The sequence below is a fragment of the Typha latifolia genome, chromosome 15, assembly GCF_019914945.1.
Source record: "Typha latifolia isolate L0001 chromosome 15, TyphaL0001v2, whole genome shotgun sequence".
NCBI lineage: Eukaryota > Viridiplantae > Streptophyta > Magnoliopsida > Poales > Typhaceae > Typha > Typha latifolia.
Window position 1 is genome coordinate 5682902 of NC_133100.1, and position 20319 is coordinate 5703220.

At 35.8% G+C, this 20319-nt stretch overlaps 2 protein-coding genes across 6 annotated transcripts in view; one reads left to right on the forward strand and one right to left on the reverse strand.

The window, feature by feature from the left end:
• Positions 1-1232: 1232 nt before the first annotated feature.
• Positions 1233-13058, forward strand: LOC140802443 (E3 ubiquitin-protein ligase RGLG2-like). Of its 4 annotated transcripts, none has more exons than XR_012111654.1 (15): positions 1233-1542; positions 1781-2302; positions 6789-6873; positions 6943-7083; positions 7177-7290; positions 7375-7472; positions 9902-9981; positions 10244-10349; positions 10433-10560; positions 10662-10848; positions 11135-11191; positions 11277-11422; positions 12465-12537; positions 12693-12764; positions 12846-13058. XR_012111654.1 is itself a non-coding variant. In XM_073157982.1 (12 exons), exons 1-12 carry the CDS (start codon positions 1540-1542, stop codon positions 11355-11357), a joined length of 1602 nt encoding a protein of 533 aa, XP_073014083.1. In that variant the 5' UTR covers positions 1233-1539; the 3' UTR covers positions 11358-12244. The 4 variants fall into 4 exon arrangements, 2 of the variants coding, with proteins under 2 accessions (XP_073014083.1, XP_073014082.1); XR_012111653.1 differs by having other exon boundaries at positions 1233-1392; XM_073157982.1 differs by lacking the exons at positions 12465-12537; positions 12693-12764; positions 12846-13058 and having other exon boundaries at positions 11277-12244.
• A 387-nt stretch (positions 13059-13445) lies between these two features.
• LOC140802442 (mRNA export factor GLE1) overlaps positions 13446-20319 on the reverse strand; it is a 31697-nt gene continuing 24823 nt past the window's right edge. For both annotated transcript variants that reach the window (XM_073157980.1, XM_073157979.1), the window contains exons 13-16: positions 19973-20056; positions 18811-18939; positions 13899-14021; positions 13446-13812 (exon numbers count right to left, since the gene is read on the reverse strand). In XM_073157980.1, the coding sequence (XP_073014081.1) occupies positions 13588-13812; positions 13899-14021; positions 18811-18939; positions 19973-20056 (561 nt within the window). In that variant the 3' untranslated portion in view covers positions 13446-13587. The remainder of the gene's footprint in view (positions 13813-13898; positions 14022-18810; positions 18940-19972; positions 20057-20319) is intronic.

Below are 20319 nucleotides of genomic sequence, written 5' to 3' on the forward strand. Positions count from 1 at the left end.
AAAAGAGAAATAAAAAAGAATCAATTTGTCCTTTTCAGCGATGACAGCTTGGATTACGATCTACAGCATATTGGAATCCAAATAATTAAATTATATCCGGCATATTGCCGGCTAGTGCGCATGTTGTCATTATTTTATTTTATTTTAGTCAATTATTTTTAATACAAGTAATTTCCAGGAAGGTGCCACGCGATGTGATCTTCTCCAACTTAAGATTGTAGGAATTTTCTACAATTTGGATATTAGGCGCTGTGCTTTTCTTCTTCTTCTTCATTTTTCAAATTAGATTTATTTTATTTACTTTTTTGGGAAAAAAAAGTGGGCTTGGCCTAGTAAATCATATTTAATTTTTAAACTCACAGAAGCAAAATGAGATCTCAGACTTCAATATGCCTGTAGATAAAAAAAACATTGATGAGAATAGCGAATCACTTTAATAATGTCAAAATAGTTTGAAAAGAAAATTACGATTTAACCCTATAATTTTGGTCTGATTTTTAGAATTATTCTAAATTTAATACGGAAGAAGAGATTTAATACCAATATATTTTATTGTTTAGTTGAATAGTTAGTATAAGTAATGATAGTTATATTTAATGTGATATAAAATTAATATTAAAGTAAAGAAGAATAGTAAATTTGTAATCAGTTGATTAGATATAAAGCAGTAGTAATAACTAGATGTTGTTTAATTTAGGGGTAAACTAGTATATTTCATATTATTATTATTAAATTAATTTTTGAAATTGTATAAAATAAGAGAAGAGATAACAATGAATTAGTGTACCAAAAGAAGCTAAGTTATTATTTAGCTTAAAAATTCATATATTTCTACTGTAAGTATTTTGTAGTAACATGCTCTTATAGTCTGTGAGACGATTGATAGTTATACTATTCTTTTCTTTTTATTATTTATAAGTTTGAATCCTAAATGTGGGCTAGATAAAGGGTCTGTTCTTTTTAAATATAGAGATACTTAGACCCACTAAATTTTAACTAATATAACAAATTGCCTAGTTTAGACACTGCTGAGATCTACTCTAAGTCATCACACTACAGAGCTGCTCTTCCAAGTCAATTGTACCGCTGAGATTTTATAAGCTTATTTAACACTTATATTACTTAAAAAAAGAAAAGAAAAAAAGGAAAAATAGTTATTCTACTCGGAGATTGTATCACTCCCGTCCTCACGCAAGAATATATCTCAAAAGTGGAGGGCTGGCAGTTGAGCTGAGGAGAAGAGGATGTTGCTGATCTCTTTCTCTCTTACAAGGTACTCTTAACCATGAATACATCTAAGTTTTGGATAATTACTCTTATTACGATTTTGAGTAACTTGGTCTTCCCAAAGTCACCTTTGCAAACCAAGCAATGAATGCTGTGTGGGTGTGGGTAATCCCTCTTATCTTCCTTTTTCTTTTCGTACCAAAAATTGATGACGCGAAGAGATGTGTTTGTTGGCCAACTATTCTGAGTCTTCCTGGTGGCCTTCTTAATCGTTGTCTGAATACCTTTGTACTTATCCATTAAAAATTCTGAATGGTAGGTTAGCTTTTTCTCGTGATTTCCGTTTCTTTTCCCTCTCTATTTCCTTCCCGGTAGTCTGTTTCTTGCATATATCCTGTAAATTTGATTCAAATTCTTAGATTCCCATATCCCAATTTCCCTCCTTTCCTGCAATTGAGAGCTGATTAGCAGATCTGCCCATCTATTTATAGTTGGGTTTTGTTTTGTTCTTAATATATATATACCTAGTTCATGAATCTTTTGGTATTAATAGGTAGCTCTCTCCAAGATTTGGGTCTTTTTCGTCTGGATCCTCTGCCTAATCCTGGAGTCTCTTGGGAAATGGTTGAAGCAGCTGGGGGGCAAAAGCTCCTCGGAGGCTAGCAGCAAGGAAGTCCGGCAACCGCCACAGCATCATGACAATAGCTATCCAAGGGAGCAGTATAGCGGCAGCAGTAGCTATTCAAGGGACCAGTATAGCAGCAGCGGCGACTATCCGCGTGATTGGCCACCATATCATGAATATCCTTCTCCATTCTCAAGTTATGATTCTCCCCCACGAGGCTACCCTGCATCATATTCCTATGGCCGGCCTGAAGGCTACCGACGCCGAGACCACCGACCGCGGCCATCAGATTATCTCAGTCATCGGAGGTCTCCTCCGAGGCAGTCAGATTATCCGAGTCATCGGAAGTCTCCTCCTAGGCAGACCAGTTCATCGCGGCCCACTGTGTCGCGTCCTAAGATACAAAGATCATACTCGAAGATAGCTGACAACTACAAGTCCTTGCCGGAGGTATGCCATTGCTGGTCTTCTATTATCTACGTATTTTCTTTAATTCTTCAGCCTGAGCACTAAGAAAAGTACTATCCTTTCCTAGTTTTGCTTCATTGTTACCTTACTCGTCTCTGAGAATGTCCCTGCTGTAGGTACACCCTAGCTTGCTGCTGGTATACTGCAGCAGCTTTGATATGCTCTTAAAATAGATATTTGAGGCTTTTCAGAGCTTAAAACAAGTTATAATGGCTAAATAGCAGTCTTTTAGCCTTTAGTAGTTGCTATAATGTATCCAACTTTGTGTAGAAATAAGGAATATGGATCATTCTAAAGACAAAATTGCCATGTAGCAAAAATTTGTATACATGTTTAAATTAAATTAGAGGAAGGGTACCACTGTAGCCCAATGGTTGGTTCTATCAACCTATGATCATGGCCATGTGTTCGATTCCCCCATGAACGTTAGGATTGATATTTGGTGAATTTTCTACAAAAGCACTCTGTGTATGAGTTGAGCCTATTTCCTAGGAAGGTTGGGCTACTTGTTCACCTATATATCGGTTAGAGTTGGCATTTTATCTTGCCTATGATAGCTTATGAGCTCATGATCTATTAGAAAAAGAAAAAGAAAATCAAATTAGAGGCCAAAATTGTTGAAATTTAAATTGATATATAAAAGGAAGGAATATCTACTTAAAATAAAAAATTAGAATTGAATGTCATTATTTTATGTGATTTCTCTTTTAAAATTTTGAAAATAAGGTAAAAAATTTTGGGAAAAACTCTAATTTTTTATTTATGAGTTATGGCTACAATTTTAACCATAGGTTTGAATTTATGGTTGAAACAACCATATGGATTAGATATACTTGGATTCTAGACCAATTAGAAGCCAATTTAATGATTTTTCCTACTTTTTGCACTTTGGAAATTAAGGTAGGACATTTTGGTAAAACCCTAATTTTTTATTTATTGGTGAATTTTCAATTTATAATACAATTGGGTTAAGATCAACCTCCATGTAGTATATGAACTTATTATTACTGCAGTCAAAATCTAACTTTATATGATTTTTCCTACTTTTCCCTTAAGTTTGGTTAACTAAGCTGATACATTGTGTCACGAAGAATAATTTTAGTACTCTCCCAGGGCACATGCTAATACTCCATCAGCATGAAAGATGTCACATGTCAATTACTTGTTTAAGTTGGACAATCTGCTATGATTCGTCAAGAGTCATTATCACTTAAATTTGGATCCGCTTCATAAGTGATTATTTATAATCCATTATCACTTAAGGTAGGATGCAATAACGCATGCTAATATACAACCATTGTGTTTTCTTCTCTACCTCTTTCTATCATAACCCTAAATAGCGACAGTGGCGAGGTGAGATTAAGGATGACCAAAAAAGCTTGCAAAAGAGTCTCTCTCTCTCTCTCTCTCTCTCTCTCTCTCTCACACACACACACACACACACCTGATTAGCATGGGCGGTGCTATAAGGCACAACAATCTTTGGCGTGGGTCTATTGTTATGATAACTAGTTTTTATCAAAAGAATAAAGAAAATAGGTTCTTTCTTTGTGTAGTGTCGATTGGTGTGATGCCAAGTCTTCAGTGTGATTCTGATAGAGTTTGGTAGTTACTTGTGACGTCCACAAACTCAATATCAAAAAAATCAGAGCTTTGAAAAAAGTCCCTTTTCTCTAGTCAATTCTTTTCTTGTACTTTTCTTCCTTAGTTATTCTCTTTCTTTGAGACCTACCTTTTCCCTTGCTATTTTCCTTTGATTCTTCACTAAAGAAACCAAAACAAGGTTTCGGTTCTTAGTAGTATGATAGGAATTGTAGAAATCTGTACAAACCAATTCTCCTAATTTATTTGCCATTTTTAGTTTTAGTACTGAAATCCATATATTTTCTTATCTTGGATAATTTTCCTTGAATCTATCTGGTTTTCTTTATCGGTCTTACATCATGAAGCCTTCCTATTACTTGTATCAGCTCATTTTCACCTTTCTTGATTTTTGGCATTAGTTGTCACGATCCGAAATAGGAATTATGACCGGCCATGCATCTCAATATGTTTAAGATACACGAAACCTTATTAATACTTTCTACGAGTACGATGGCAAATAAATAAATAAAATGAAGATATGCTTTATTAAATTTAAAACTAATTACAATAAACATAAAACAATGTTATTGTTTTTGAGTCTAACGAAATAAATAAATCTTCTAATCTAAAGCATAAAATTCAAAATAGTAGAAAAGTAAATAGATGAATCCTAAGTGGAGGTGGAGTCCGAGTACATTTCGCTCAGTCGCCCTGTTGACTATTACTTGAGATAGATAAATAAATACAAAAAAAGAATCCATGAGCCAACAACTATAGCTCAGCGAGTGGAAGCCACTCGAAAATCAAATAAATTCTAAATTATATTAATGCTGAATAAAATTGAACTAAAAGCAACAATATCCATAGCAATTTGCAATATGCATGCTCTTTAAATAATAACAATGATAATAATAGAGAGTCACAACTTGTAACCTTACACAGTTTCAAAATATTAACATCTTTTCAATATTTATATTGCCATATGTCTCAATGGATCTAAACTCTGTGGATTCACATCAACTAGAAGTCACCTCGAGATGACGCTCGGGACTTTTCTTTATAGCTGATTCAGTTAGAGTCATCAGATGGTATCACTATGTGATCAACACATTCTGTCTTTTTCACTAACCGTTGAGAGAAGTTAGAGTCACCTAGAAATTTCTCATTCATCCTAGGACTGTTCCCTAACTCCGCTAGAGTCACCTAAGAAAGTCACCGTAGTGATCTGATTTAAGACTTTCTCTTGGACTTCCAGATAGACTTGAGTTACACGAAAAAATCGCAAACGATTTATACCAGGATTGTTCTCTAAGTCGTACCAATACTAGTCTCGTTTTTTTTTCACTAATTTCAATATTTGCACAAAGTATGGTGATGCACTGAGTATAATGATTAAATGCACACAGAAAATGTAACAATTAAATTTTGCACGTATGGATGAAATAAATAACTTTGCACACAGAAAATTTACATGATCTGGCAAAGGTACGAAATATAATAAAATAAATATGTGAGTGAACCCGGTCTAGGCAAGACAACCAAAATCTCAAATCTCTAGCTCACGTACTAAAAATCACCACCTTTAATAATAAATAATAATAAATTTTTTAATTTAAATAATATCAATATTTTAAAATTTAAAAAAAATTAAAAAGAACTAAAATGGGTTAAATTACCCATTGGATTGGGCTGGGCTACTGCTAGCCCAGCCCATTCAAAAAAAAAAGAAACTAATCGGGTTGGGCTACGGGACAACCCGCAGCCCATCCAAAAAGAAACCAATCGGGCTAGGCCAAGGTCCAACCAAAATAATGGATTGGGCTATGGGCCAATCCGCAGCCCATCCAAAAAAATTGCTTCGGGTCGGGTCTGTGGATTCGAAATCCAAACCCAAACTTAAAAGAAAAAGGGGTTGGCTCGGGTTAAACTCGAGCCCAGCTAACCCCTTTTTTCTTTCTCACGACCGACGCGAGAAAGAGAAGAATTGAGGGGGAGAGTGACCGCCGGTGACCCCCGCCGGCGGTGGTTCACGACCACTCTCCACCACTCGGCTCTCTCTCTCTCTCTCTCTCTCTCTCTCTCTCTCTCTCTCTTTTCGTCGTCCTCACGAGGTGGGGGAGAACCCACCACCGACGGCCGACTCTGAAGCCGACAACGATTGGAGCCACGAGGGCTCTTCCGGAAGGCAACCATGGCGCAAGGCCAACTGCTTGGAGCTCTTGAGCACGAGCAGCAGCAGCCCGAAGCCGCCGGCCGGCGAGAGTTGCCGGCAAAGCCGAAATCGCCCAAATTAGGTATTTCTAATTTACTTTATTAAACCGAAATTAAACTTGAGGGGTGGGAGAGGGCTTACCAAGGAGTCACGTGATGGTCTCCATTGGCTCCGGCGGCGCTCCGACAGGCCGATTCCACGGTGTGACTCTGACGGTGAGAAAAAAAAAAAGAAAACGGAGGAAGGGAAGAAGAAAGGAGGGGGAGGGGGCTGAGGGGGATTAAGGGAAGAGAAAAATTTAGGGTTTAATTTATAGATTAAAAGAAGATCAAATCTAATCCGATTCGGATTAGATGAAATCTTCTTTGCGCCTCGTTGCGTGCCGGAGAGGGAGAGGGGAGGGGCTGCATGTGTGCACCCTCCTCTCTCAACCCCTAATTAAAATATTATTTTTTTGGGTTCTTACATTAGTAAAATTCTTGCTCCAATCTTTTAGTAGGATTCCATTCCCATCTCTATCTCTTGGTGCCTTTGTATGCATTCTTAGTTTATACAACATGTACAATTTTACCCCTATGTTCTGATATTAGAACTCATCATTGGTAAAATTCAGTATGTTAGAAGGTTTCAACTGTCAAACCTCTTCCTTATGCTACCAAAGTTTCTCTACAGGTCACTGATGCTCTTAAACAAGCTGGCCTTGAGTCTTCAAATCTCATTGTTGGTATTGATTTCACGAAGAGTAATGAGTGGACAGGTAATATTACATATTTACATATATATGATAGTTATGAGTTGTAGAAATATGACTTCTGTCAAAAATCAGGTAAGCAGTCATTCAACGGCCGCAGCTTGCATCACATTGGTGATTCCCCAAATCCTTATGAGCAAGCAATCTCTATAATTGGAACGACCTTGTCATCATTTGATGAGGATAATATGATCCCATGCTTTGGTTTTGGAGATGGTAAATTATGATTTTTCTGTTCAACAGAGTTTTTGATAAAATCGTACTGAAGAATCTGTTCTGATGATTTGATCTACATATTCTATTTGGCAGCATCAACACATGATCAAGATGTCTTTAGTTTTTACTCAGATGAAATACCATGTAATGGATTTCCAGAGACTCTTTCACGATATAGAGAGATTGTCCCACATTTGCGATTATCTGGTAGATCAATACTTTAATTAAAATATTATGTTAGGATATGGATCACGTGGTTTTACATGAATGTAACTTTGAGTCCATTTTCAGGTCCAACATCCTTTGCACCAATAATTGAAATGGCTATGACCATTGTGGAGAGGAGCGGTGGACAATACCATGTTTTATTAATAATTGCTGATGGACAGGTATGTCATTCTTGCTCCAATTCTGGACCAACTTTATTAGAAAATTCATCTGAAATCTTTTCTACTTGTTGTTGAACTTGCCATATCTCTTGCTATTGGAAGTGATTGTGAATGTTGAGAGTAAAAGAAGTAAAAATGCTAATCTCATTTAAGATGCGATAATTTGATGTCTTAGACAACAATATATTTCTTCTAGAAAGGATCCAATTCATCTAAATTTTGGCCATAAATGTGCACCACACAGTTGTTGTTAACCTACTGGAATCCCCTTATGTGATCCTCCAAAAATACTTGTTTCACTTTTACCTGACATGTGGAAACAATGAGGAGATAAATTGCGATTTAGTAGGAGCATCTTTGTTAAGTTGTTTCCCTATTATGGAGATCTTCAAAGATTGTCCGTGTTGATATCTCTAATAATACTTTCATCTGCTTTTTTGTAAGTAGGCAATTTTGAGGTTTGTTAAGATGCACCAAGCATAATTGCTTTTGCAGAGATTAGCTATATTCACATTCCATGTCAATCAGATCAGTTAATAGTTAGTCTCATTTGTCTTGTTAAGTGAAGAAAGATGGGATAAGAAAAATAAAATCATTGATATCTTTGATTACTAGAATGCATATAGTTTCTTTTTACGAACTTTTAAATTTTTTATAGATATATAGAAAAGAAATCGTATTATGGTGAGAACAAAAATGAGATAGAACATAAAAGATGAAGAGGGGAGTGCAAGTTGAACAGATATGCTGTTTAACTTGCAATTAGGAATTGAGGTCAAAGAAAGCTCAATTGCAATCATCAAGTAATAACTAATGAGTACATTAAACAAAACAATCAGCACAAGGATTTAAATAAAATGATTGTATGAATATTAGCTTGCATACGACAAAAAACAGTTACTGAATAGGGAATGTTTTAATAGAAATGAACAAACCAATGGCATTATTTCACTACCTAAGGAAGAGTTAGCTAATTAAATGAATCCAATGACCAACTGACTGAGGCCTTATTCAAGGATTTTTGTAATGCTCTCAGCCCCTTCATAACTTGCCATTTTCATCAGGAACGAAATGTAGTCCCTTTTTGGTTAGAAATGTATCTTCTCAGTTCCAAAAGATGAAGGATAGATGTTGTGACATAGACTTTGGTATGATTTGTACAGAATGTGTTCTGATTGTCTTGAAGAATATCAATAGAATGAAAACAATTTTTCTATTTTTTTAATCAAATTATTTTCATAACAAGTAGGTAATTTCTGGTTTGGAGAATAAATCAACCTGATATAGTTATTGGGTTCTATAATACATTTTTGGTCAACTTTTCCAATATGATGAGATCTTTAATGTTCTTAAAGTTATCCAAGTTTGCTAAAAATGAGTGCGAAAACTATTTAAAGGAGTTTTAGTATGTAAGTTGTTTTCTATTTTTTTTGTCAAAAAAAATTAACTAATTGAGAAAAGAGGCCATTATGGTCCCCTATCAAATCATTAAATTTAAGAAAAGGATAAAATACCTTATCATCCATCCTATTCTTTTAAATTGTTGAGATAGATTCATAACTAGAGGATTTGGTTCGTCCTAACATAGAAACCGAGAGGACTCTTGAGCAATTGATGAAAGTTTATTTTTTGGTATGGAGAGTAACACTTGAAAGTTGTTATTTGATTATAAAAAAGGAAACTATTAACCAGTAAAATCCATAATTCAAGGAGAATTGGTAAATCAAGTAATCAACATCTATCTTTTAAATTAATTGCAGGTCTGCACTTTTTTCCCATGATGTAAGCAAAAAGTGCAAGACAGAGAAGGGCGGAACCACCTCTAAAAGTAAGGAGGTTCCATCATATACCAAATTTACAAAAAATGAGGGGCCATATAGAAAAAATACTACTATTTTTTAAAGCTGGTGGTTGTGGCTACTCAAGACACATAAGTAAATTTAAAATAAGGCTATAAGTTTACCACCTTTAAGTAGGTGTACTTCAGTACTTGTGGTACCTTGACACATTACTTTTTGAGACTTCTAGGGCACCAAATACATTTAGGCACTACTGTGTTTTTTCAGTTTTGATGCTCAGTAGAGCAGTACCAGTATTTCAACATATTCGAGCTATTATCACTGAGAAAAAACTTGTATTTGTTTGTTTGCCTCATAGCACATCATCTAAATCAGTTCCTTTGTTCATTGCATTCTATGCATACCAGAAACATTTTAAACATATAATTGTTTAGTCTAGATATGTTTCACTGTGAACTCTACATTTTGGGTTTTCATTTGCATTTTCTTCATATATCAAAGGTAGACAACAACCAAACACTTTGTTGAGAACATGAAAGATACAAAGTCGTTACATGTTTTTGTTTCTCTTTTGTGACTACTTCAGGCACTTGTTTCTTGTTTGCATATTGATAACTGTGACCATCTCAGGTCACCAGAAGTGTAGATACTGAATTTGGGCGGTTAAGCCCCCAAGAACGGAAGACAGTTGATGCTATTGTAAAAGCTAGGTACTATTGATGGCATTTATCAGTAATTGCAAAATTTATATATCTGTTTTATAGAATATCATGGAGAAAGATATACCCTTGAACCATTAAGATGCCCTGGTGTAATTTCAGTAGTACAAGTTTTCATCAATGACGAACCACATCACCTAGCATAATTTCAAAATTGTGCCACTTAAACATAGATAAAGCACATTTGTTATTAACTTTTTCTACTGAAATTATAGTGATGCCTTCTGCACTTCTTGTGAATTTTGTGTTGCAGTGAATTTCCGTTATCGATTATTTTAGTTGGAGTTGGTGATGGCCCCTGGGACATGATGCAGGAATTTGATGATAATATACCTTCTAGATCCTTTGACAATTTCCAGGTAGGGAAATGCAAAAAAGGAAGAGAGTTTCTTCTTTCCCCCTTCAATGGATGTTAATTGGCTGAACTCTATTGTCCTCCCAGTTTGTCAATTTCACAGCAATCATGTCGAAGAGTGTGTCACAAACTAGAAAGGAGACACAGTTTGCACTTGCAGCATTAATGGAAGTACCTTCACAGTACAAAGCAACGATAGAACTTGGAATTTTAGGGTATGGGAATGCAATCTCTCCACAGTTTCTACTTTCTTACTTCTAGATATATGAAGATGGTATCTCATGTGCTAATTGTTCTTCTTGTTTATGTGGACTAGTCGCCGAGCAGCATCATCTCCCGAAAGAGTTGCACTCCCCCCTCCAATTGGAAGCAATGACTTAACTTCCTCTGATTCAAAACAATTTGGATCTACTGGTTACAAGAGAAAAGCACCTTCTCATTCCAGTGATAGCACTACTCCAGCCACAGCTCCTCCTGTTGCAACTGCTTCTTCGGATACCCAGGTACAACAGATTCTCTTCTTTGTTTTTTTAAAAAAAAAAGAAAAGAAAAAAGTTCTGTAAACCCTCTTGGTTTGTAGGTTTAAATTAATATTTTGTCAAACTATGTTGTAAGCACTTTAACAAACCAAAACATGAGAATGTCTGTTTCCTGAAATGAATCTCTAAAAATCCTTCAGGTTTGTATTAGATAGTCTGTTAGATGTCTAACAAATCTTAAATTATCTATTGGTATAGTTCATATATCAATTCACAGTGGATCAACTTTTATCATGTGGATAATCTGCAGGTTTGCCCAATTTGCCTTTCAAATCCTCGAGACATGGCCTTTGGGTGTGGACATCAGGTGAATAACGACACTTGCACAGAATTCCTTTTTATATCATCTCTATTATTTTTTCTTGTATCATGCTTCCTTTTTTCTTTTGCAGACGTGCTGTGACTGTGGACCAAACCTTCAATCTTGTCCGATATGTCGTAGGCCAATTGACACCAGAATAAAACTTTATTGAGGTCACTGCCAACCATGTATCAAGGAGTTCCACTGTTTTCTTCTGAGCAGCCTTGATGTTTCTCGGTAAAATAATATGTCAACTCACAGGATTGATAATTCTCAGTCTAATGGGTTTACTGGTGTATTAATGCCGATCAGTGTCCTCGTTCAGAAGAAAGAGCATTCTCTCATGGTTCAAAGTTTCAGTATCGATTCCACTGAGAAAACAAAATGCTTCTGTCAGTTGGGATTCTAGCTTCGATGTGTTAGTTTCAGATTTCTAGTAAACAAGGTTGGAAAAAAATCTAGATACAAGAAAATTTTAAAAACATGAGAAAATTAGGAATAATGTATTATAGGGCTGGTTGAACAGAACCAAAACACAAAATGTTTTGAGTAAAACATCTCAGTTCTGAATGAAACTTCAAACTGTGAATAGGTGCAGGTTTGCTTATCTATACCCTTCTCAAATTCTCAAATCTTTGTCTATGTACATATCTGTACTGCATATGTACATCTCCTTTACCTATTGAGCAGCCTATTAATTGCTTTCCATTATCTCATTCTGAGTTACTCTCCATATCCTTCCATATCTATTATCTCAACTGGCTACTCATTGTAAACACTCTTGTCAACTGCCATCTGTTCTTTTCTGTTGCTGCTGTATCTTCATAGTTTTATGATCTGGAGCTACATTGCTTTTATGTAATGGTACGTATCTTAGACCTCTTTTGAAATAAATCAAAGAGACAAGATGCATGACTGTGTAAAGTTATTCTCCTATTATTGCTGTTATGTAATGGTAGGTGTCTTAGACCTCTTTCAGAAGGAAAAGAAAGAGACAAGTGTGTAAATTGTATTCTCCAATGATTGTAAAAAAATTCCAGATATTCTGTTTGGCTTTTCTGTTTATAGTTTTCCAAAGTTTGATCCAGTAATGGATGTTCCATCAGTATTATTTGATTTGAATATCCTACTGACTTGAGCAGAAGAGCTACCAATTGAGTTATGTTCTTCAGACAGTTAAATATTGTGGTTGGAAATGTCCAGGAAAATTGATGTAATCTCAAATGCAATTAATATTGCTCCATGTATGTAACTTGACTTTTATTGTTTGGTCACACAGGAGGGGATTTCACCTATGGCAAAGTTAATGCGGTTACTCTGCAAGTTTTGGTCTTGGAGGCATATCAGGACAGGTAAAATTGTGACCTAAGATGGATGTTAATTAGGGAAGAAGAGTAACCAAAAGCAAGTGGCTTTTTGACAGATTTCTAGTCTTCACAAGTCATCAACCTTTTGTTCATTTGATTGAATTTAACTGATCAAGAGATAATTTGATGCTTGAGTTTAGTGACAGACGTACTGATGACCCAAAGTTGCTGCTACGCTAATTCATGCAACAATAGTAATTTGTTAAGCAGAGGTAACAGCATTCTAAATCCTTTGCTTTCTCACGGTTGAGGTAATTGAATTTGTTTGTGGTATGACTGAGTGAGAGTGGCAGGTGATCCAGTGGTATATCCCTTATCTGTATCAAAGCTTCGGAGGTTCAGACAGTCAATACCAACTGTATCACACCCTCTAAATTAAGGGGATTAATTAGTTCATTTGGAAGGAGAGAAACACTGGAGTTTTTATGAAGGCACAGACTCCATTTGGCATCCGGATCGCTTCCAAGATCTAGCATCAATGGAACACCCGTTTCCTCTGTTTCCTTGTAAGGGCTTGGCTCCTCTTTAATAAATATGACTGAGCTAAGCCTACTCTGAAAATTAGAATAATAATTTCCCTTGCCTTTTGCCACAGTCAACAACTACCAAGATATTTCCAAATAAATGAAAACTATATATAATAATGAAATTAACTGAATTCTACTAGATTCTGTTCCAAAAAAGAAAAAAAAACTTCTTGACTTCCGAAATTGAGAATGTCTGCAGTGAAGGCTCTTTTCTTCTTTTTTTCTTCTGAGAAATACCAGAGACCTATCACTCTATGATGAAAATTCATCATTGTTCCTTTCATGATTTCCTGTTTGAGGAAAAAAAAAAACACTTATTCTCCGTTTTCTTATCCCTTACAGGCACTGACATCACGACACTGCAGCTGCAAAATCATCTAAATCATAGATTACATATTAAAATACAGTATCATTTGATAGCTGGACATTCCTTTGAAACATGATGTGTTTCATAATGGAAACTACATATAGAGATCGTAGCATGCTTCAAACTAATGAATGATTCTGTCTATACAACAAACTCTCTTGATAATAATGAAGAGGTACTAAGGCGCCACCCTTCTGGTTCCTGTAGATAAATTCTATTATCTAAATAGTGCTCGAGATTTCTAAGACAACCAGGCTTCACTTTATCTCCTTTTGCCTTCAATGCAGGCACAAAGGTTCGCGAGATGACATTTAGTATCTTTCTGAACTGGGATCTGTATCTTCTGAATAGCGCAAAACCTGCCATCTGAAAAACACAAAAGTTGGCTTCACTTATGATGAGTCCAGCAAAAGCATAAAGAATATGGAGAGAATGTGTTGAGCAAAGTAAACCTTCAGAAAAGCCTCCAGCGCGGTAGCCGTGTAAGTGTTAGCGGGAAGAGTATTCAGGAACATAGCAAGCCATTTCCATCCTTCTTTCAGACCAAGAGGATTCCTGAAACCATTGATCTCCGTCTGCAAAGATGAACACTGTTTTCACTCTAAAGATCAATATGCGGAACATGCAATGAAAGACTATCTTTCATGAGGCACTATTGTCAGATCAATGATGAGTGCCATAATAAGTGAAAGAAGTGCTATAAGAATGAGACAATCTTTGAAAAATATCTGAGCAGGATTGGATGTGTCCTCCACAGTACATTCTTTTTTTACTAGCACAATGTGAATATGCTAGTATATAAGAGATGGAGGACCACTTTAATGTAGATGCTCAGGACATTATCAGGACTGGTAAGAGCCAAAGGAACCTGAGAAGATAGAACATATTTTCTAGTAGTTATTATATGTACTGTTGTTATGCGAAGACACGAGACAATTTCTTAATTGAGAAACAAGATACCAACCAATAGAAAAAATTGAGAGAAGCAATTAACAAGACGGTTATCTTATATCATGACTTATGAGTCATGTTAGCACTTAGCATTCATTGCAGCTCCTCGTAACAAATTTCATGAGATCTAGATATCAAATTATCTTCCAAGATGAAATGCACACACAATAACCAAAGCAAAAAGTAGGTATAAAACAGTGTTGAATATGAAAAATTAAGTTAGCAAATCACAGGCAACTCACTTTCAGGGATCTGCAGATAGTTTCTCCTAGTTAGGACTGATCAAAAAGCCCATGGGCCCAGAGCACGTTCATATCCAGTGCACCAAAATCAGGTCAAGACCCAGCCCAAAACCTCTTTAGTCTCTCCTAGTTTCTCCTAGTAGTTATTATATTGGACTGGCTCAGGTCAGGGGGGGTCTAAAGCCCCACCTTGCCAGAGCTCGTAGCTCTCCGCCCATCATTAGAGCCCAACCTGAGCTTGTCTATTATGTAGATGGAAGATATAAGACATGGAAGGAAAGAGAGTATTATGAAATTCTACTATAGGAAAACATCAATTGTACACAACAAAGATAACAACAGCCATAAGCCCTTCATTACAGGTCAAATTGAAGATGATCTTCCTTCTACTATCTTAAATTGATGAAGAAAGCTCCAATGACAAAGGATTCCCTGACTTCCAGGATATATCTGATACATACTATAAAGTGTGCATAGCATATACAGAAAGAGATCGGTAGATGTAGTTGTTCCTTATTGGCAACTCAGATAAGGGGCATTCAAATGGATGATCCACACTATCATTATCCAACATGCATTAAAGCATGTAAAAAGACAAATTAGAGGTACTCTGAAGATGTCTTATTTGTAATATGATCTCCAAATGAATGGTAAATTAGAATTTCTTGATAATAGAGAATGTTTATCCCAATCATTGGCATATGATGTCACACCGCTTATCAGTTATCAACATGATTGTGTTGGGCTTGGTACCATGCCAACACAATTCATAGCACAACCTAATTTTCCTAATGTTACATCAAAAGGCATCAATACTTTTGTACCATGCTGAACATCACCAGTCAATACCGAGTAGGGGTGCCCATAGATCAGGTTGGCGCTAGCCTAGCCAAAAAAGCAGGCCCAGCTGAGCTAAGGTCTAGCCTAGTCCAGTCTCAGATATGCTCACGCTGAGTTCAAGGTCCCCAACCTAGTCCAGTGTACGTGTAAGCAAGTCGAGCTGGCCACCCATAGTCCCATTAAGGTTAAATGAAAGGAAGAAATATGTGGAGGTGTGCTGGTGGAGGAAGAAAACAAGAGGGAAAGATAGAAGAAAAGAAAAAATAATATAGGGAAGGAAAAGTGAAAAAAGAAGAGAGAAGGAAATGGGTAGGGTTCAAGTTTTACGAGCTATAGGATTGGGTCATAAAGTATGGACATGAGTTGGGCCCTATTGGGCGGGGCTTATGGACACAGGCTCGAGCCAAACTTTAGACCCCTTTGACCCGAGCTACTCCAATAGACAACTGGGTTCGGGTTAATCGAGTCCAAAATGGGCCTAAGCCAAGTTTCAGAACTTCGGGCCTACGGATTTTTTTTGGCAACCCCAATACTAAGCAATACTTAGCAAGGATTGTTGTTTTGATTGGCATGGGGCATTCTAGTTTGTCACACCTCTGCGTGCTAGTGGCACGCACTGGCACACCTCTAGTTTATATTTTAGGATATTTATATGTATTTTTAGTTTGAATATATATATTAAAGTCTACATTAAAGTCTTTTATCCTTAGATAATATAGTAAATAAACTATTTTATTAATAGATATAGAGATAGTCAAGTAGAAAAATGATTCAACACATAATATGATCAAATATATTCATTACTTAACCATAGTTCAATAATTAAAACAAAATCTAGTTTAAGTGTTGAAATGTTCTTGTATCAATTTTGACCAATTTAAGTGAAATTGACAAATTCATTTATAATCTTTTTTAATTTGGGAAAAGAATTAAATAAATCTCAAGGTTTCAAAACTCGATATTGTGATCGAGATCGGCCATCCAAAAAAATGATATATATTGACTGTATCGGTCGTATCGGCTGTATCGGTTGCCCATATTAGATCAAACTATTTTTTAATTATACAAACTCGAAATATTATTTAAACATACAAAAAAAAATTTTAAAAATAATAAGAAAAAAATAATTATTTGCATATGAAGTTTAAAAACTAAAAACTATATTAGCTTATCCAAACTTTGATAAATACCGAGTTGGTTATCCCTTCTGTTTCCCTTCTCTCTTTTCCTCCCTTTCTCTATTATTGCAAGGCAAATTTATTTTTTTCTAATTTTCTTTCTTTTCTTCTCTCGACCTTCTCTCTTATTGCCATAAGACAAATTTTATTTTTTTATTTCTTCTCTCCCTTATCTTTCTTTCTCTCAATCTCTCTCTTCCTCCCTCTCTTTTACTGTTGCAAAGTAATCTTTTTCTCTAATTTTTTTTCAATTCGTCTCCTTTCCCTTTCCCTCTCAATCTCTTCCTCCCTCTCTCTCTCACTCTCCACTCTCTCTCTCTCATCTCTCTATTTCACTCTCTGTTATTGTAGCAGATTTTTTGCTATAGTAATAGAGATTGAAAGAGAGAAATAGACAGAAAAAGAGATTGGAGAAAAGAAAGAGAGGAAGAAGAGAGGAGACGCTAGAGGGAGAGTAGAGAGAAATAAGAGAGATGGGGCACCAGAGCGAGGGGAAATAAAAAAAATTAGAGAGAGAAGAAAAATAGAGTGAGAGAAGAGAGAGGGAGAGCTCGTATTTGGCGAGTTCGACCGATACGACAGATCCCAACATGATACGGATTGGGTATCGATACCTAGAAATTGGAACCATGGTAAATCTAATTATGCTAAAATTTTAGCTAAAATTATAAACTTTGGGTTCAAATCAAATTATATGGAATTAATTTAACATGCTCTTATACCAAATTTGACCTATTTTTAATGAATTGCTATATTAATTTTGGATTTTTTTTTAATAGAGGAATTAAATTTTCCCTTTAATTCTTACATTTTAAAGAGTATTTTCTATAAATCCAGCATCAATACTAGATCAATGTAGAAAGACCTTTACAAATAATAAATTTAGCAAAATTAAACTAGATCTATCATTATGTCATAACCTAACTCTATACTTGTATTCATCTTCATAGCTATATGGTATCTATCTCATTAATCTGCTTCCTATTCTATCTCAAGAGACTTCCTATGACATTCTCTTTACTTAATTCTACATCTGCCAAGTAGTTTTCTAAAATTTGCTTTTAGTTATAGATTTTTCAGTAACATTGAATGCACACAAAAGAGCAAATTCAGCATTGATCTGAAAAATGGGAATGCCATGTGTCTCACTTTGAATTAGTAATTGGAAGTTGGCAATATATTGAAAAGCGGCAACGAGTTGTGGGCGTTCACCCCACAGCCTAGTACCAAAGTGGTCTAGCATTTTTAATATATAAATAATTAAAAAATAATTATACATGATGTATTAATATACACTAATGTAGCATATATAAAAGTTCTAATTAGTCCGTTTTAATTAGTCATAAGTGGAAGGACTGCTACTAGTTGTAGCTAGTGCTATTTTAGTGCATTGACACTTTGCCCGAAGTACGAAGGATGAACAACACAACCAACCACATACTGCTACACCAAACAACTATTTTATTAGATATCCACTAATTAGTAATTGCCATCACAAAGTGGGGCTCAATATGTACCCCAGTAAAGAGAAGAGTTTATTATAGGTATAGAGAGGAGTATGTGCTTTAATTTTATTAGCACCTGTGCAGCCATTATTTTGAGTAGCCCTTTGCTAGTGGGTGGGGCTATTCCCAAAGCCTGCTTTTAAATGGAAGTCTAGTCACCTCCTTCTAAATTACACCATAGAGAGAACGCGACTAAGAAGTAGAGGGATAGAGAGAGAGGGGGGGTTACAAGTTCGGTGGAGATGCCGCCTCCTCAAAACTGATGACTTCGGAGATGGTGGCAGAAGAGGCGAGGAAGAGGAAAGGAGAAGAAGAGGTGGAGGAGATCGAAGAGGATGGCAAAGATGAGTTGAAGCTTGGGTTGAGCTTGGGAGTAAAGGGATTTAGTAATTTACTCGACCATGGGGTCAAGACCGTCCAGCCTGCCAAAGCAGGTTGCCGCCTTTCAATACACTGGAAGTTATAGCAAGTTAGAAAAGATAATTTATCAAGCACTTTAAGGGCATGGATTGTGGTGATTCTCTCGTTGCACTCATATGTAGTCAGCATTGGTCTAGCATATTTATTGGCATATCAGAACTCCTCAGTTGCTTACTTTGAGCACTGACATGTTTCTTAATATCTTTAGATTGGGACAAAAAGACACACCTGAATCAGTGCAGCATATAGCTTCATATATGAGATAACACGCAACAGATAAGCATCATCACTTTCGATTTTCCCACTTTCTTCCCGATAACCAATCATCTTACAATAATCTTTCCTTCGTGATGCTGCCTGGACAAACAAGAAAGAGTATCAGAAGAATAGAGATAGACAGCACTAATATATACACACACATACAGAGAAAAGCTAAAAGAATAGACAGTCAGAACTTATATTTACTTGATATTGAAATCAATGGAGAAGAATGTGTTCAAAACAACTAGAAAATTGGAAATTGGAATACCTATACGAATATGAATAATGAAGCTATATCTCAACATACAGGTGAATGAGTCAATCCACTTTGACCATCAATTTATTGATGCAACATGCACTAATCAGTAGCATTCAAAAAAAAATCATTATGTTTCTTTCTCTTTAGAAGTCAATATGTCAGATCTGTCAATTTCAAAAGCTAACAAGCCCAATAATTAATTATTCATATCAAATTATCAACTACCATAAATCTAGCAGTGTAACCTATGTTCTAGAGACAGATTGTAACTCCTTGAAACTCTCAGACATGTAAGCAGCAAAACTATGGGAAGAAAAGATGGATGGGTCTGATGTTCTTATAACAAATTACTAAAAGTCCACATTAAAAAAGAATATCCAAGGCCTTTAGTCTGAGTTACCTTTTGCCACTACATACAAGCATATTTATAACCTTGCCTTGACCCATCTTCCCAAACCCCAAAGCCAGTCTCTCCCCCACCCACAAGAGAGGGAAAAAAGGTTCATATTCCTATGCAAATCAGTAATAGACACTTTATATGCCCATCATATAGCTATTGACCGACAATAAGTTTACCAAGAGGTCAAAGCTGCTTGGAAGATCAAAGATCTATTGCACAAACACGGAATTGCAATAGCAAGGTACAAAACTAGGACATATGATTCTTTAACTCTTCCTTAAACAAGAGAGAGGCATTGTATTACAGTCCATTATACATCACATGCATAAAAAAACTAGGATTGAGTTCCAAGCAAAGGATGTTGACAATATGTTAAAGATAAAAGTTATGACGTACACAGGGAATATCTTGATAGTAGATAAAATAGTATTACAGGAGCATTCAGTAAATATTAAAGGCTAGGGAATTACATCTGTCGGCTGCAGATGCTTCGGGACAGTATATATGCAAGCTTTGTTGAGCTCGGCTAGAAGTCGGTCCATCACAGTAGGCACCTGAGTATATAAACATGTTAGCTCAAAAGAGAATAACCGGTAGTAGGCTGAAACTTTTTCATTTCATGCAGTATGCGAGAATGCATATTTATAGTCAATACTTCATTATTCTTTAACCAATGTTTATCAGAAACCAAGAACTTAAGAAACAGGAACTAACATAAATCCTGTCACCAGTAACACTATGTACTGGGTCTCATGAATTACAAGTGTCAGAAGACTCAGAACATCTAGATTCTAGAGCATCAACTTAACAGTGTAAT

What these genes read in the sequence shown, in the direction of transcription:
- LOC140802443 (XM_073157981.1), top strand. Translation starts at nt 1,372, where the DNA reads ATGAATGCTGTGTGGGTGTGG. An exon ending in CCCACATTTGCGATTATCTG is followed by an intron (nt 7,291 to 7,374) that starts GTAGATCAATAC and finishes GTCCATTTTCAG; the next exon opens with GTCCAACATCCTTTGCACCA. An exon ending in CTGCTTCTTCGGATACCCAG is followed by an intron (nt 10,849 to 11,134) that starts GTACAACAGATT and finishes GATAATCTGCAG; the next exon opens with GTTTGCCCAATTTGCCTTTC.